This window comes from Hypanus sabinus, chromosome 26 (assembly GCF_030144855.1).
Source record: "Hypanus sabinus isolate sHypSab1 chromosome 26, sHypSab1.hap1, whole genome shotgun sequence".
Classification (NCBI taxonomy): Eukaryota; Metazoa; Chordata; class Chondrichthyes; order Myliobatiformes; family Dasyatidae; genus Hypanus; species Hypanus sabinus.
Genome location: NC_082731.1, coordinates 18211139 through 18228226, shown reverse-complemented (window position 1 = coordinate 18228226; position 17088 = coordinate 18211139). Strand labels below are relative to the sequence as shown.

General features: G+C 57.2%; 1 protein-coding gene across 4 annotated transcripts in view; it reads right to left on the bottom strand.

The window, feature by feature from the left end:
• Nucleotides 1-10769, bottom strand: part of LOC132381856 (FH1/FH2 domain-containing protein 3-like) — a 60064-nt gene extending 49295 nt beyond the window's left edge. Inside the window, exons 1-2 of one of the 4 annotated variants that reach the window (XM_059951496.1) lie at nt 10528-10769; nt 8718-9443 (exon numbers count right to left, since the gene is read on the bottom strand). In XM_059951496.1, the coding sequence (XP_059807479.1) occupies nt 8718-9188 (471 nt within the window). In that variant the 5' untranslated portion in view covers nt 9189-9443; nt 10528-10769. The remainder of the gene's footprint in view (nt 1-8717; nt 9444-10527) is intronic. The other 3 variants (XM_059951497.1, XM_059951498.1, XM_059951499.1) reach the window with 3 other exon arrangements.
• Between the last annotated feature and the right edge of the window lie 6319 nt (nt 10770-17088).

The following is a 17088-nucleotide window of genomic DNA, read 5'->3' as shown; positions in this document are numbered from 1 at the left end:
GGCTTTCGTCCAAGGGTGGACGAGCTGAGGAGCTGAGAAAGGAGGTGCAGAGACGGACACAGTTACAACCATTAAGAAGTAGCCGAGCAGGCATGGTTTAGAGGGATGTGGGCCAAGGAAGGGCAAATGGATTTAGCTCAGCTAGAATCTCGGTCGGCATGGATGAGATGGCCCGAATGGACTGTTTTCATGCTACGTGAATCTATAACTATCAAGCCATGAGAGAGAATATAAGAGCGGGGATGTTACATGCAGAGGAGATTTCAGTTGCAGGGAGAGACCGGACAGGCTGGGACCATTTTCCCCAGAGGAACGGGGTCTGAGATGCAGCCTGGTGGAGGTGTGCAGAGTCAAGAGAAGAACAGGGAGCCTAAATACTTTTCCCTTGTTGGAAGCGTCCATTGGTTTTGATTTATTGTTGTCACCTGCACAGAGATAAAGTGAAAAGCTTGGCGTATATACTGTCCATCCTCCAGGAGAACCGTAAACTTGTCGTAGGGTTCGGAGGCTTTCGTGCCTCAACGACCCGGAGAGCGACGTTAGCCAGGGTCAGGACCTTGTGCTTTGGATCTTGGTCGGGTCGCCCATGCCAAACAGGTCAGAGGGCAGAGGGGAGGCTGAGAGTGGTCCTCCGGGTTCGGGTGGGGGGGTTCAGCCCAGGGCCAACAACCCTGGCTGGTTACGGAAAGAGCAATGTTCAGAACCCTTCCACATCAGAGTGTGACGGTATTCCCGAGTCTCCCCCCGGGACTGACAGCAGTGAAAACAGCGAGGAAGCTGCAGACACGATGAAGGAAGCCCTGAACACTGGCAGAGATGGAGGAGCTTCATAGTCAACCCTCAACGCCAGCAGTGTCAGGGGCAGTAGGTTTGGACTAGATGGGCTGAAGAGTCGAGCCCTGTGACTACGTCTGTGGGGGATAATCCACAACAGCTGATTCCAAGGCTCTGGAGAATCTTCATAGTCAACCCTCAACGCCAACAGTGTCAGGGGCAGTAAAAAAAAAACACTTTTCAGACAGATCAGATCATTACACACAGCGGTGAGTGGAAACACAGAACAGTACAGCACAATGTTGCGCGGAACCAGCTAAGGTGCAAATCAACCCAAACACTAACCCTCCTACCAACACCACGTCCATATCCCTCCATCCTCCTTACACCCACATGCCTACCTAAACGTTTCTGAAAAGCCTCTAATGTATTTCCTCAACCATCATACCAAGCAGCGCATTCCAGCCATCCATCACCCTCTGAGTAAAAAAAAACCTACCCCCTCACATCCCCCTTGAAACTACCCCCTCTCACCTTCAATGCATGCCCTCTGGTACTAGACATTTCTACCCTGGGGAAACGACACTCTCTGTCCAGTCTATATGCTGTATGTCTCTCATGATCTTGTAAACCTCAGTCAGGATCTCCCCTCAGCCTCCGACGCTCCACAGAAAATGGCACAAGTTTGTCCAGCCCCTCCTGATAACACAGGCCCTCTAAACCAGGCAGCACCCTGGTAAACCTCCCCAAAGCCTCAACATCCTTCCTGGGGCATCCGGAACTGTACGCAATACCGAACGTTAACAGAATGCAGGCTGTTAACGTTAATGCTGTTAACGCAAGCTAATTCCTGTCTTGTTACAGTTCCACAGAAAGTGCAGTGCAGGGAATCAACGGGTGCAAGGTCCTAACGAGGCCAGATCCAACTCCTCGTCCTGGGGAACTGCTTAATAGTGTTATAACAGCGGGCAGAAGGTGCCCTTGAGCCTGGTGGCCCCTTGTACCTTCTGCCCGATGGGAGAGGGGAGAAGAGAGGATGCCAGGGCTGAGTGCGGGATTTGATTAGGCTGGCTGCTTTGCCGAGGCAGCGAGGGGTGTAGACGGAGTCAGTGGAGAGTTTCTGTGGCGCGGCGAGCTGTGTCCACAACTGTGCGGGTTCTGGCAAGAGAACGCGGGTTTCAGGGAAGCGTTAGAGGGTGTGGAGGACCTGGGGCAGAATTTTTATTACCTTGTGGGGGAGGCAGAGACTCCCAAGATTAAGATGCATCTTGGTCAGTGGGACCAGCGCGGTTAAATACAATGGCCAGCAGGATGTGATGGGCCGAAGAGCCTATTTCTGTGCCGGCTCCGAGGAAGATTTCTGCCGTTCTCGGTTCATCCAGCCATATTCCTCCATTCTGGATCGGTCTTCGGCTAATTCCCGTTTTCCACCAGAAACGGGAACGGCTCCTCCGTCTCCTCCCTTAAACCTTTCCTCCCTCCCACGGAGAAACAGCCCCCAGTTCCTCAGCCTGGACCATAGGTGGGAAGCGGTCAGCCATGGAGCCTCGATGCGGGCTCAATCCCCGCTTCCTGCGCTGTCCCTGTGGAGTTTGCACGATCTCCCATGGGCTGTCCGTGCAGCGCCACACCTTTCCTTCCACCTGTCTCCCAGAGAGGGAGGGAGAGAAATGGAAAGATAGGGCAGAGAGAGGCAGAGAAGAGAGAGAGGAAGAGAGAGAAATGTACAAACGAGGGAGAGACACAGCAGGTAAGAAGCAAGTCGTAAACACTGAGATGCTGGAAATCTTGAGCATCAGACTCAAAATGCAGGAGGAACTCAGCAAGTCAGACAGCCTGTATGAAGGGGAATAAACAGTCAATGTTTGAGGTCAAGACCTTTCATCACTACTGAGGCCAGAAGCAACGATGCAGTGAGGGAGGAGGAGGAAGAAGGTTCCAGAAGACAAGAAAATTGCGAACGTCACTCCACTCTTCAAGAATTGTTAAGGATGTGGTTTCAGGGTAATTGAAGGCACTTGATAAAATACGCCGTAGTCAGCATGGTTTCCTCGAGGGAAACTCTGTTGGACAAACAGGATAGACAAAGGATGTTGTGCCTTTGACAAGGTGCCACACCTGAGGCAGTTTAACAAGTTAAGAGCTTTTGGAATTACAGGAAAGATACTATCATGGATAAAACAGTGGCTGGTTGCAGGCGGCGAAGAGTGGGATGAAAGGAAGCCTTTTCTGCTTGGCTGTTGATGACTAGTAGTGCCCCGCAGAGGCTTGTGTTGGGACTGCGTCCATTTACCTTCCATGTCAATGACTTGCGTGAGGCAATTGATGGCTTTTGGCCAAGTTTGCAGGTGATGCAAAGATAAGTGCAGGGGCAAGTAGTCTTGAGGAAGCAGAGAAGCCGCAGGAGGGCAGATTAGGAGAACGGGCAAAGAAGTGGCTGATGGAATACAGTGTTGGGAGGTGTACAGTCATGCACTTTGGCAGAAGGAATGACAGGGTTGAGTGTTTTAAGTGGAGAGAACATTCAAAAGTCTAAGGTACAAAGGGACTTGGGAGTCCTTGTGCAGGATTCCCTAAAGGGTAATTTGCAGGTTGAGTCTGTGGTGTGGAAGGCAAATGCAATGTCGGCATTGATTTTAAAAGGACTAGAATATAAAAGCTAGGGTGTAATACTGAGACTTTATAAAGCACTGGCGACGCCTCACTTGGAGTATTATGAGAAGTTTTATATTAAAAAAGGTGCTAAAACTGTTGAGGGTTCAAAGGAAGTTCACGAAAATGATTCCGGGAATAAAGGCTTGTGGTATGAGGGTTTATCTACTCACTGGAATTCAGAAGAATGAAGGGAGACCTCATTGAAACCTACGGAGTGGTGAAAAGCCTCGATACAGTGGATGTGGAGAGGATGCTTCCTGTGGTGGGAGAGTCTATGATCAAAAGGACACAGCCTCAGAATAGAGGGGCGTCCTTTTTAGAACGCAGGTGAGGAGGAATTTCTTTAGCCGGAGGGTGGTGAATCTGCGGAATTCGTTGCCATAGACGGCTGTGGAGGCCGGGTCACTGGGTGCACACACAGAAAGCAGAAGTTGATAGATCCTTCTTTGGTCAGGGCTTGAAGGGATAGGGGAGAAGGCAGGGGAGTGGGGCCGAGAGGCCATGATGAAATGGCAGAACAGACTGGATGGCCCGAATGGCCTGCTACGATCTAATGCTGAGCAGTCACGTCGGTGCACGCTGGCTGTAAGCACGGGTGTGGTGAAACATCAAATAAACGAACAGAATAGAAAGGGGGAACGGAAAGGAAGTGAGAAACGGGAGGATGTTTGAGCGAGAAAAGAGTAAGTGGGAGCGAGAAGAGGGAGACTGGGGGTGGGAGAGAGAAGAGGGAGATTGGGGGTGGGAGCGAGAAGAGGGAGACTGGGGGTGGGAGAGAGAAGAGGGAGACTGTGGGAGAGAGAAGAGGGAGACTGGGGGTGGGAGAGAGAAGAGGGAGACTGTGGGAGAGAGAAGAGGGAGACTGGGGGTGGGAGTGAGAAGAGGGAGTGGGGTGGGAGAGAGAAGAGGGAGACTGGGGGAGAGAGAGAGAAGAGGGAGACTGGGGGAGAGAGAAGAGGGAGACTGGGGGTGGGAGTGAGAAGAGGGAGTGGGGTGGGAGAGAGAAGAGGGAGACTGGGGGTGGGAGAGAGAAGAGGGAGACTGGGGGTGGGAGAGAGAAGAGGGAGTGGGGGTGGGAGAGAGAAGAGGGAGACTGTGGGAGAGAGAAGAGGGAGACTGGGGTGGGAGAGAGAAGAGGGAGACTGTGGGAGAGAGAAGAGGGAGACTGGGGGTGGGAGAGAGAAGAGGGAGATTGGGGGTGGGAGAGAGAAGAGGGAGACTGTGGGAGAGAGAAGAGGGAGACTGGGGGAGAGAGAGAGAAGAGGGAGACTGGGGGAGAGAGAAGAGGGAGACTGGGGGTGGGAGAGAGAAGAGGGAGACTGGGGGTGGGAGAGAGAAGAGGGAGACTGGGGGTGGGAGAGAGAAGAGGGAGACTGTGGGAGAGAGAAGAGGGAGACTGGGGGTGGGAGAGAGAAGAGGGAGACTGGGGGTGGGAGAGAGAAGAGGGAGACTGGGGGTGGGAGAGAGAAGAGGGAGACTGGGGGTGGGAGAGAGAAGAGGGAGACTGGGGGTGGGAGAGAGAAGAGGGAGACTGGGGGTGGGAGAGAGAAGAGGGAGTGTGGGAGAGAGAAGAGGGAGACTGGGGGTGGGAGCGAGAAGAGGGAGACTGGGGGTGGGAGAGAGAAGAGGGAGACTGGGGTGGGAGAGAGAAGAGGGAGACTGGGGGTGGGAGAGAGAAGAGGGAGACTGGGGTGGGAGAGAGAAGAGGGAGACTGGGGGTGGGAGAGAGAAGAGGGAGACTGGGGTGGGAGAGAGAAGAGGGAGACTGGGGGTGGGAGAGAGAAGAGGGAGACTGGGGTGGGAGAGAGAAGAGGGAGACTGGGGGTGGGAGAGAGAAGAGGGAGACTGGGGGTGGGAGAGAGAAGAGGGAGACTGGGGGTGGGAGAGAGAAGAGGGAGACTGGGGGTGGGAGAGAGAAGAGGGAGTGTGGGAGAGAGAAGAGGGAGACTGGGGGTGGGAGCGAGAAGAGGGAGATTGGGGGTGGGAGTGAGAAGAGGGAGATTGGGGGTGGGAGAGAGAAGAGGGAGACTGGGGTGGGAGAGAGAAGAGGGAGACTGGGGGTGGGAGCGAGAAGAGGGAGATTGGGGGTGGGAGAGAGAAGAGGGAGACTGTGGGAGTGAGAGAGAAGAGGGAGTGGGGTGGGAGCGAGAAGAGGGAGACTGGGGTGGGAGAGAGAAGAGGGAGACTGGGGGTGGGAGAGAGAAGAGGGAGACTGGGGTGGGAGAGAGAAGAGGGAGACTGGGGGTGGGAGAGAGAAGAGGGAGACTGGGGTGGGAGAGAGAAGAGGGAGACTGGGGGTGGGAGCGAGAAGAGGGAGACTGGGGGTGGGAGAGAGAAGAGGGACTGGGGGTGGGAGCGAGAAGAGGGAGATTGGGGGTGGGAGAGAGAAGAGGGAGACTGTGGGAGTGAGAGAGAAGAGGGAGTGGGGTGGGAGCGAGAAGAGGGAGACTGGGGTGGGAGAGAGAAGAGGGAGACTGGGGGTGGGAGAGAGAAGAGGGAGACTGGGGGTGGGAGAGAGAAGAGGGAGATTGGGGGTGGGAGAGAGAAGAGGGAGATTGGGGGTGGGAGAGAGAAGAGGGAGACTGGGGGTGGGAGAGAGAAGAGGGAGATTGGGGGTGGGAGAGAGAAGAGGGAGTGGGGTGGGAGTGAGAAGAGGGAGACTGTGGGAGAGAGAAGAGGGAGTGGGGTGGGAGAGAGAAGAGGGAGACTGGGGTGGGGGAGAGAAGAGGGAGTGTGGGAGTGAGAAGAGGGAGACTGGGGGTGGGAGTGAGAAGAGGGAGACTGGGGGTGGGAGAGAGAAGAGGGAGATTGGGGGTGGGAGAGAGAAGAGGGAGACTGGGGGTGGGAGAGAGAAGAGGGAGACTGTGGGAGAGAGAAGAGGGAGACTGGGGGTAGGAGCGAGAAGAGGGAGACTGTGGGAGAGAGAAGAGGGAGACTGGGGGTGGGAGCGAGAAGAGGGAGACTGGGGGTGGGAGAAGAGGGAGACTGGGGGTGGGAGCGAGAAGAGGGAGTGGGGTGGGAGCGAGAAGAGGGAGTGGGGTGGGAGAGAGAAGGAGACTGGGGGTAGGAGCAAGAAGAGGGAGTGGGGTGGGAGAGAGAAGGAGACTGGGGGTAGGAGCAAGAAGAGGGAGTGGGGTGGGAGAGAGAAGGAGACTGGGGGTAGGAGCAAGAAGAGGGAGTGGGGTGGGAGCGAGAAGAGGGAGACTGGGGGTAGGAGCGAGAAGAGGGAGTGGGGGTGGGAGCGAGAAGAGGGAGACTGGGGGTAGGAGCGAGAAGGGGGACTGGGGGTGGGAGAGAGAAGAGGGAGTGGAGTGGGAGCGAGAAGAGGGACTGGGGGTGGGGGAGAGAAGAGGGAGATTGGGAGTGGGAGCGAGAAGAGGGACTGGGGGTGGGAGAGAGAAGAGGGAGTGGAGTGGGAGCGAGAAGAGGGACTGGGGGTGGGGGAGAGAAGAGGGAGATTGGGAGTGGGAGCGAGAAGAGGGACTGGGGGTGGGAGAGAGAAGAGGCGGACTGGGGGTGGGAGAGAGAAGAGGGGGACTGGGGTGGGGGAGAGAAGAGGAGGACTGGGGTGGGAGCGAGAAGAGAGGGACGGGTGGGGGAGAGAAGAGGAGGACTGGGGTGGGAGAGAGAAGAGGGGGACTGGGGTGGGGGAGAGAAGAGGGAGACTGGGGGTAGGAGAGAGAAGAGGGAGATTGGGGGTGGGAGAGAGAAGAGGGAGATTGGGGGTGGGAGAGAGAAGAGGGAGACTGGGGGTGGGAGAGAGAAGAGGGAGATTGGGGGTGGGAGAGAGAAGAGGGAGTGGGGTGGGAGTGAGAAGAGGGAGACTGTGGGAGAGAGAAGAGGGAGTGGGGTGGGAGAGAGAAGAGGGAGACTGGGGTGGGGGAGAGAAGAGGGAGTGTGGGAGTGAGAAGAGGGAGACTGGGGGTGGGAGTGAGAAGAGGGAGACTGGGGGTGGGAGAGAGAAGAGGGAGATTGGGGGTGGGAGAGAGAAGAGGGAGACTGGGGGTGGGAGAGAGAAGAGGGAGACTGTGGGAGAGAGAAGAGGGAGACTGGGGGTAGGAGCGAGAAGAGGGAGACTGTGGGAGAGAGAAGAGGGAGACTGGGGGTGGGAGCGAGAAGAGGGAGACTGGGGGTGGGAGAAGAGGGAGACTGGGGGTGGGAGCGAGAAGAGGGAGTGGGGTGGGAGCGAGAAGAGGGAGTGGGGTGGGAGAGAGAAGGAGACTGGGGGTAGGAGCAAGAAGAGGGAGTGGGGTGGGAGAGAGAAGGAGACTGGGGGTAGGAGCAAGAAGAGGGAGTGGGGTGGGAGAGAGAAGGAGACTGGGGGTAGGAGCAAGAAGAGGGAGTGGGGTGGGAGCGAGAAGAGGGAGACTGGGGGTAGGAGCGAGAAGAGGGAGTGGGGGTGGGAGCGAGAAGAGGGAGACTGGGGGTAGGAGCGAGAAGGGGGACTGGGGGTGGGAGAGAGAAGAGGGAGTGGAGTGGGAGCGAGAAGAGGGACTGGGGGTGGGGGAGAGAAGAGGGAGATTGGGAGTGGGAGCGAGAAGAGGGACTGGGGGTGGGAGAGAGAAGAGGGAGTGGAGTGGGAGCGAGAAGAGGGACTGGGGGTGGGGGAGAGAAGAGGGAGATTGGGAGTGGGAGCGAGAAGAGGGACTGGGGGTGGGAGAGAGAAGAGGCGGACTGGGGGTGGGAGAGAGAAGAGGGGGACTGGGGTGGGGGAGAGAAGAGGAGGACTGGGGTGGGAGCGAGAAGAGAGGGACGGGTGGGGGAGAGAAGAGGAGGACTGGGGTGGGAGAGAGAAGAGGGGGACTGGGGTGGGGGAGAGAAGAGGGAGACTGGGGGTAGGAGCGAGTAGAGGGAGTGGGGGTGGGAGAGAGAAGATGGACTGGGGGTGGGAGCGAGAAGAGGGAGTGGGGATGGGAGAGAGAAGAGGGGGACTGGGGGTAGGAGCGAGAAGGGGGACTGGGGGTGGGAGCGAGAAGAGGGTGGGGTGGGAGCGAGAAGAGGGACTGGGGGTGGGAGAGAGAAGAGGGAGACTGGGGGTAGGAGCGAGTAGAGGGAGTGGGGGTGGGAGAGAGAAGAGGAGGACTGGGGTGGGGGAGAGAAGGGGGACTGGGGGTAGGAGCGGGTAGAGGGAGTGGGGGTGGGAGAGAGAAGAGGGGGACTGGGGGTGGGGGAAAGGAAAGAGTGTGCGACCAGCCCTGTTGTAGGAGACGGAGGTGCCGTCCTCTCTCCTTCGATACGTCGATGGAAGACGCAGGTGGGGGGTAGGGGGAGTGGCGCCCCGACCTTACCTGGAGGTGCTGGGGGTCCCCGGCGCTGCGTTGGAAGAGTTCCCGCAGCCGCTCGGTGTCCAGGGCCACGGGCTGCAGGCCGTCCCAGATGGTGGCGGGTCCGAAGCGGCTGAACTTGGGCTGGGCGGGCAGCTCGGCGATGCCCTTCCAGTGGAGCCTGCGGGTGCCCCTGCCGCCGCCGGTCCTGGGGGTCGCGCCGGCGAGGGGAGAGGGTGGAGGGGGTGGTGGAGGAGGGAGAGGGAGAGGGGGCGGGGGCGGCGGTCCGGTCCCCTGCGTCGGGCACGGAGTGGGGCCGTGGGACCGGGGCCGCGCGTCCCCCTCCTCTTCCTCCTCCTGCAGGTCGCTGAAGTCCAAGGTCTTCAACCGCAGCTCCCTGGCGCTCCCCAGTAGGACGTCCCAGAGCTGTTCCAAGCCTCTCCTCGCCTCGGGCACCCCATCTCCGTCCTGGGGTTCGGCAGCCCCCGTCTTCATCCCGGCCAAGGTCGGGAACGGAGTGCTGGGGTGTTGATAGAGGTGGAGAGTGAGGAGGCTATTGGGAGGGGAAATGGTGGCAGTGATTCTCGCCGCCGGTTTACATCAGTCCGAAGCGATTTCACCCTCTCCCTTGGGGCTCTCAGAGGCCGCTAACCCTCCTCCCTGTGGTTCGGGAAGCACGGGTGGTCTCGGGGGTGGTTGTAAGGTTTCCTGTCTGTTGGGGCACACCCGCTCTGTCTCCATCACCAGCGCCTGTGCCGGGGACAGAGCCGGTCACTCATACATCTTCACCACCCACACCCCCCCACACACACAATCACACACACACACACACACACACACACACACACACACACACACACACACACAATCACCCACACACACACACACACACCTAACCCCCAGACACACACAATCACCCCCACACACACAATCACCCCCCCACACACACACAATCACCCCCCCACACACACACACAATCACCCCCAACACACAATCACCCCCACACACACACAATCACCCCCCCCCACACACACACACAATCAACCCCCACACACAATCACCCCCACACACACAATCACCCCCACACACACACACCTAACCCCCACACACACAATCACCCCCCACACACACACAATCACCCCCCCACACACACACAATCACCCCCCACACACAATCACCCCCACACACACAATCATCCCCCCACACACACACCTAACCTCCACACACACAATCATCCCCCCACACACACACCTAACCTCCACACACACAATCACCCCCACACACACAATCACCCCCCACACACACAATCATCCCCCCACACACACACCTAACCTCCACACACACAATCACCCCCACACACACAATCACCCCCCACAAACACACAATCACCCCCACACACACAATCATCCCCCCACACACACAATCACCCCCCACAAACACACAATCACCCCCACACACACAATCATCCCCCCACACACACCTAACCCCCACACACACAATCATCCCCCCACACACACCTAACCCCCACACACACAATCACCCCCCACACACACAATCACCCCCCACACACAATCACCCCACACACACAATCACCCCCCACACACACAATCATCCCCCCACACACACAATCACCCCCCCCACACACACACAATCACCCCCACGCACACAATCACCCCCCACAAACACACAATCACCCCCACACACACAATCATCCCCCCACACACACCTAACCCCACACACAGAATCACCCCCACACACACAACCACAATCACCCCCCCACACACAATCACCCCCACAAACACAATCACCCCCCCACACACACAATCCCCATTACCTCTACCCTTGCGTCTTTCTATCTCTCCATGCCGCTCTCTCTCGTAGTCGTTGTCTGCTCCCGTTTTCTCCTCTCTCTTTCGCCCTCTATCCATCTCTGTGCTGCCCCTTTCTCTCCACTCTACAAGTCTCTCTCTCTATTTGCCCCTCTCTCTCCATCTATCTCTCCACTTTGCTCCCCAGTTTTCCTCTCTTCTCTCTAACCCCTTCCCCTCTTTCTGTTTCTCCATCTCCCCTCCCCCTCACTCTCTCTCCATATTCCATCCTCTCCTCCTCACTCTATCCCCTCTTCTCCCCCTCACTCAACCTCCACTCATCTCCCCTCCTCTCACACTATCTCCCCTCTTCTCCCCCGCACTCCATCTCCACTTCTCTCCCTTCACTCTACCTCCGCTCATCTCCCTCGCTCCTTCCTCTCACCGTTCCTGTGTCTCCCTTCTCCTTTTATCGTTTTGTCCTCCCTTCCTCTTTCTGCTCTCTCCCCTCACTCCCAGTCCTCCCTCTCCCTCTCTCTCTCTCTCTCTCTCTCTCTCTCTCTCTCTCTCTCTCTCTCTTTCTCTCTCTCTCTGTTTCTCACACTCCCCACTGCCACCTCTTCCTCTGCTCATCAGCCTGTTCCTCCCGAAACATTTCCTCCAGCCCACCTGTCCTCCCCCTCCCCAAACCCCGTGTCCCAGAGCCAGGTCGGGTGGAGGTGGTGGGTAGTAAGGTAGAGAGTGACTGACGATTAGTGGGGGGGGAGTAGCAGCAAAATGAGAGGGGGGAGTGAGGGGGAGAGGGGATAGGAGAATGGAGAGGAGGGGAGGGGAATGGAGGGACGAGCAGCGGGGAGATGGAGAGGGAAGTGCAGATGGAAAGGGACGGGACAGAATAGCTGGTGAGGGGGAGGGATGGGGAGGGCAGGGAAGGTGGGAGTGAGAGGGTTAAAGGTGAGGTGATTTCAACAGCTGGGATGTCACACTTTGGCACAGAACACTGATAAACAGTGAGTAAACAGGAGGGAACGATAATTACAGCATCCATCACAGATAATGACCTAAATTACACAACACACCCTCCCCGGGGACGGAAGGAGAGAGGCCGGGGACACGTAAACAGACTCGCTCCTCCGCTCCCCCTCACTCATTCCACCTTCCTCTCCCTCTGTATCTCTGTCCCTGTGTCCCCTGAGTTCCTCTTTCCATCTCCCTTTCCCTCCCTCCCTCCTTGTCTTCCTCTAATTCCCTCTCCCCATCTCTACCCCACCCCGTTCACTCTATCCCTCTCCCCGTCATACTCACTCTGTCTTCCTCTAATTCCCTCTCCTTCGCCATCTCTCCCTGTCTCCCTCTTGTCTTTCTCACACTCCCCCCATTCATTGTTAGCCCCCACCTCCCTCTTTCTCACTCTCCACCTCCTTCGTCCTCACTTTCATTCTCCTCCCTGTCTTTTCTCTTCTGTCCCCCACTGCTTCTCTCCCTCTCCCTCCCCCCTCTCTCTCTCACACACTCAATCCCTCACCCTCCCTGTCCGTCTCACTCTCCCTCCCCCCTCTCTCTCTCTCACACACTCAATCCCTCACCCTCCCTGTCCGTCTCTCACTCTCCCTCCCCCCCTCTCTCTCACACACTCAATCCCTCACCCTCCCTGTCCGTCTCACTCTCCCTCCCCCCTCTCTCTCTCACACACACTCAATCCCTCACCCTCCCTGTCCGTCCCTCACTCTGCACCTCCCAACCCCGCCTTTCCCTCTACCCTCCCCACTCTCTCCTCCACACACAAGGCCATTGAACCATAGAACATTACAGCACAGAAACAGGCCTTTCGGCCCTTCTTGGCTGTGCCAAACCATTTTTCTGCCTAGTCCCACTGACCTACACCTGGCCCGTATCCCTCCATACACCTCTCATCCATGTACCAGTCCAAGCTTTTCTTAAATGTCAAAAGTGAGCCCACATTTACAACTTCATCTGGCAGCTCATTCCACACTCCCACCACTCTCTGTGTGAAGAAACCCCCCCCCCATGTTCCCTTTAAACTTTTCCCCCTTCACCCTTAACCCAAGTCCTCTGGTTTATTCTCCCCTAGCCTCAGTGGAAAAAACCAGCTTGCATTTACTTTATCTGTACCCATCATAATTTTATACACCTCTATCAAGTCTCCCCTCATTCTTCTACACTCCAGGGAATAAAGTCCTAACCAATTCAACCTTGGACTGATCTCCCGTGACTGAGCCGAGTCCTCGGCTGGAGTTGTACCAATCAATACTCTCTGTCTGTTCTAAACACGGGCAAAAGCCTCTTACACGCGGATTGCCTGTATCACCGCCGGCCATTAGGGCAGTAATGAAGGTCCAGCATTTCGTGGCTTCCTCCGTCGTGTCGGGAGCTTCCTCTCGGCTTTCACTACTGTCAGTCGTGCAAGTCCCGGGCGGAGACTCAGGAGTACTTTCACACTCAGAGGCGGAAGGGTTCTTCGTTGCTGTTGACCGGTCGGGGTTGTTAGCCCTGAGCTGAACCCCCGAACCAGGAGGCCCGGTGGGCCACTCTCAGTCTGCCCTCTGCCCTCTGCCCTCTGCCCTGTTTGGCAGGGGTGACCCGTCCAAGAGTCAAAGCATAAAGCCCTGACTCCGGCCGACATGGCTGTCCGGGTTATTGAGAGACGCAAGCCTCCAAAGCCAATGGCAAGGTTGTGGCCCCCTTGGAGGGTAGAACCCGCTAACGTTTGCTTTATTGTTAGAAAATGCTAACCCAGATTCAAAATGGAGCACAAATTCCCCCAAGTTCCTGGGACACCCCACCTCGGCAGGACCTGCTAATTCCCCGGCTAAACCTCTTGAACGTGTCCCGGCTCCTCTTAAACACTTTCTTCCTCCTCGGCCCCGGGCCGGTGGCTGTGGAGATCACGGGGGGTGGGGGGAGGGGTCTTCCTGAATGGGAATCTTCCCCTAAAACGGTGACCTCGTCACCCTCAAGAAGCTGACGCTGTTGGTTTGCGTTTTCGGGGCGTGAATCTGGTCCGGGGCTGAGAGGTGGCAGATTCCTGCCCTTCCACCAGTGCACACCACAGCGGCCCGACCTCCCTCCCTCCCTCCCGGCCACCCCCGCCGGCTCAAACTGTCGCTGGACGCTGACTTTCTGTGGCCCTGTCCGAGGGGCATCACCTCCCAGTGTGTGTTGGGTGTGGGTGAAAGTGGGGAGCACTAGTGCGCGCAGATGCCCCTCCACCATCGCCACTGGCAGTTATTCTTTCACCATGCCGGAAGCCGGCTCAGGGGGATTAACGTATCCGGATTACATTCCAGCCGGCGTTATCCAGGGGATTTCGGAATCACGAGATCCATCTCCACGCCTCCCCCATCCTCCCACATCCCCGATGATTCCTCCCTCTCTCCCGGGTCGCCGCCGCTCTCTGCTCAGGAATCATCTACCTCGCTCTCTCCTCCTCCTCCAGCCCCGAATCTTTCACCCTCCTTCACCCCATCCTCCCGCCACAGAACTGCCACTCAACGCCCCCACCTCAGAGTCCCTGACGCATTGGTTAACACCGACCAGCACCTCCCCCCGCCACACACACACACACACACACACACACACACACACACACACACACACACACACACCCTCACACCCTCACACACACACACACACACACACCCTCTCTCTCACACACACACACACACCCTCTCTCTCACACACACACCCTCACACACACACCCTCTCTCACACACACACACACACCCTCACACCCTCACACACACACACACACACCCTCTCTCTCACACACACACACACCCTCTCTCACACACACACACACACACACACACCCTCTCTCACACACACACACACACACACACACACGCACACACTCACTCCGCGCAACCTCCTTTCACGGCAGCAGGAACCCCCCCCCCCCCCCCCAGCTATCTGTCTGGGATCTTCCCATGCGTCCCAGAGCGCAGGGGCCAGCAGTGGGCCACCCCGGGGAAGGAAGGTAGCCCGGCTGGTGGTCTTCTGGAAAGAAAGGCAGTGTAGGAGGCCACTCAGCCCATCAAGCCTGCTACCCCACTCGAAAGCGCTGTAGATCAGATTGTAGAGGACAGAAGCTAGCCCTTCGGCCTGTCTCGTCCGTGCTGACCCCAATCCCACGAGCCCGTATTTGGCACATATCCCTCCCACCCACATGTCTGTCCGAGAGTCGGATAAACTTTGTAATTCTATCCGCCTCTGCCGCTTCCTCTGATATTAGGTCCCACATTCCCACCACCCCCCCCCCCCGAGGGGAAAACCATACCCTCCATGCAGTCGCTAAATCTTTCCCTTACTACACCCCTCGTCCCCTCGTGATGTTCTTAACTTTCATCGTGTGGGGGGGGGGTGCGTGGGAAGTCCCAGCCTGTCTAATCTCTCCCTCAAGTCCCGATAACATCCTGGTGAATCCTTCACGCACCATTCCCTATGTAATCACACCCTTCCTGATTGGTCACCACCCGTCTGGGGGGGAGTGGAATTTCCTACCCAACCCCCCCAACTGGTTACATGCCAGCCCCCCCCCCCGATCTTGTAACTCCAGACTTCCCTTGACAGGTCCTCAGACTCTCACATCTCTTCCATTTTACCTGCGCACAATTCCCCCCCCCCCCGGGACAACCCACCCAGACCTATAAAACATGGGGACGTCCAATCCTCACCTTCTCCTCCTCATTTCTCTGTCTTCCTGTCAGATCCCCATTCCAGAGTTTCTCCCTCACACACTGGGGGCGGGGTGGGGGGGCATTTAGCAGGGGCTGTTTAACCCACGTCTCCGGCACATGGGGAGGAACGGGAGCCCTCGGGAAAAATCCCACGGGGGTCACAGAGAGACTGTGGCGAGCAATTTCAAGTTCATGTGACATCGTTTCTGAGAATCTATCCGGGCCCAGAACATGGATACAACCTTCAGCAGGGCACCCCAGCCTCTCTACCTTCGTGCGAATGTAAGGAGGTTCAAGAACAGCCTCTTCCCCACTGCCATCAGATCCTGGAACCTGAAAACCCTCAACCCTCCCTTCCCTTTCCCCCTCTCTTCTCCCTTTCTCCCCTTCCCCTCTCCTCCTCTCTGCCTCCCCCTCCTTTCCTCTCCCCTTTCTACCCCTCTCCTCGTCTCTGTCTCTCTCCCTCTCTCTCTCCCCTCTCCCACCCTCTCTTCTCCCTCCCTCCCTTTCCCCTCTCTCCCTTTCTACCCCTCTCCCCGCCCTCCCCCTCCCCTCTCTCCCTTTCTACCCCTCTCCCTCTCCCCCTCTGAATCTTGCTGTTTATTTATTTATAAACTGGCACTGTTTATTTTGCTCGTTTGATATCATTCGAAGTTTGCGTTACCATGTTTGTCCACATAACTTGCTGTTCACGTAAGCCTGATTTTCTCCGCATTCTTACCCTGTTTGTGGTCTGCCCACAGCAACAATAAACTTGGAAGGAAGTGTCCCGGCTCATTACATCACGGCCTGTGGTATGCGCAGAGGGCGGCTGAATTTGCCCCGATATGTCATGGGAATGCCCCGTGATGTATTGGGCAGAATCCCCTCCCCCTCCCCCTCCGTGGGTAGTATCTACAAGAGGTCGGTTGTAGGGGCCGGGCCAGAAGCCCGAAGTCCCAGGCAGCCAGGTTCAGCTACCCCCCTCCCCTCCAACCATTCGGCTCTTGAACCAGCCAGCAAACCCGGATCGCTGACTCAGTTCGGCGGCACGGAGTCTGCTTTGCACTGAAACGGACAGCTTTCTGTTCTGATTGCGTACTTTTTTGGGTTAAAATGTGTTTAACGTTCGGTATCAGAAGCCTCGAGCCTGTGATGCTGCTGAGGTGTTTTTGATATTGTAGCGGACACAAAATGCCGGGGGTTCCTCTGGCCAAGTTGCTTTGAATTTCCATCAGCTGAAGACTTTCTCAAGCTTTTTCTCTCTCTCTCTCTCGGAACCTGTGCAGTTAAGGAACTGAAGTGGGACCGGGTTGGGAGCGCCCACGTGCCGAGGGTCCTGTTCCCGGGTTGCGCAACTCTGCGACCCCCACCCATGGTCGCACCCGCCCGCATGAGGGGTCAGCGGTGGAAAGGGCGAACGGCTGGGTGGGTGGGGGGGTCTGTCTTGGGCCCAACACCCAGCACTCGCGAGGAAGGTGACCCAGGGGCACCTGAGTTCGGTACGTCCGGCAGATGCCCGGTGGAGGGGTTCTGTCGCCGCCCGGGATGAAAGCTCCAAGCACAGGATAGTGAGGGTTGTTCACTCAGCTCGCTCCAGCATGGGCACCCACTCGGTCGGGGACATCTTCAAACTGCAGTGCCCCGAGAAGGCGGTATCCATCACTGAAGACCCCCATCACCCACGACACGCCCCCTTCTCACTTCTGTCATCAGGGAGGGGGTGCAGGAGCCTGGAGACCCACACTAGATGTTTTAGGGCAAACACGAGGGAATCTGCAGATGCTGGAAATTCAAACAACACACAAAATGCTGGTGGAACACAGCAGGCCAGGCAGCATCTGTAGGGAGAAGCACTGTCAACATTAACAACAACACACACAAAATGCTGGTGGAACACAGCAGGCCAGG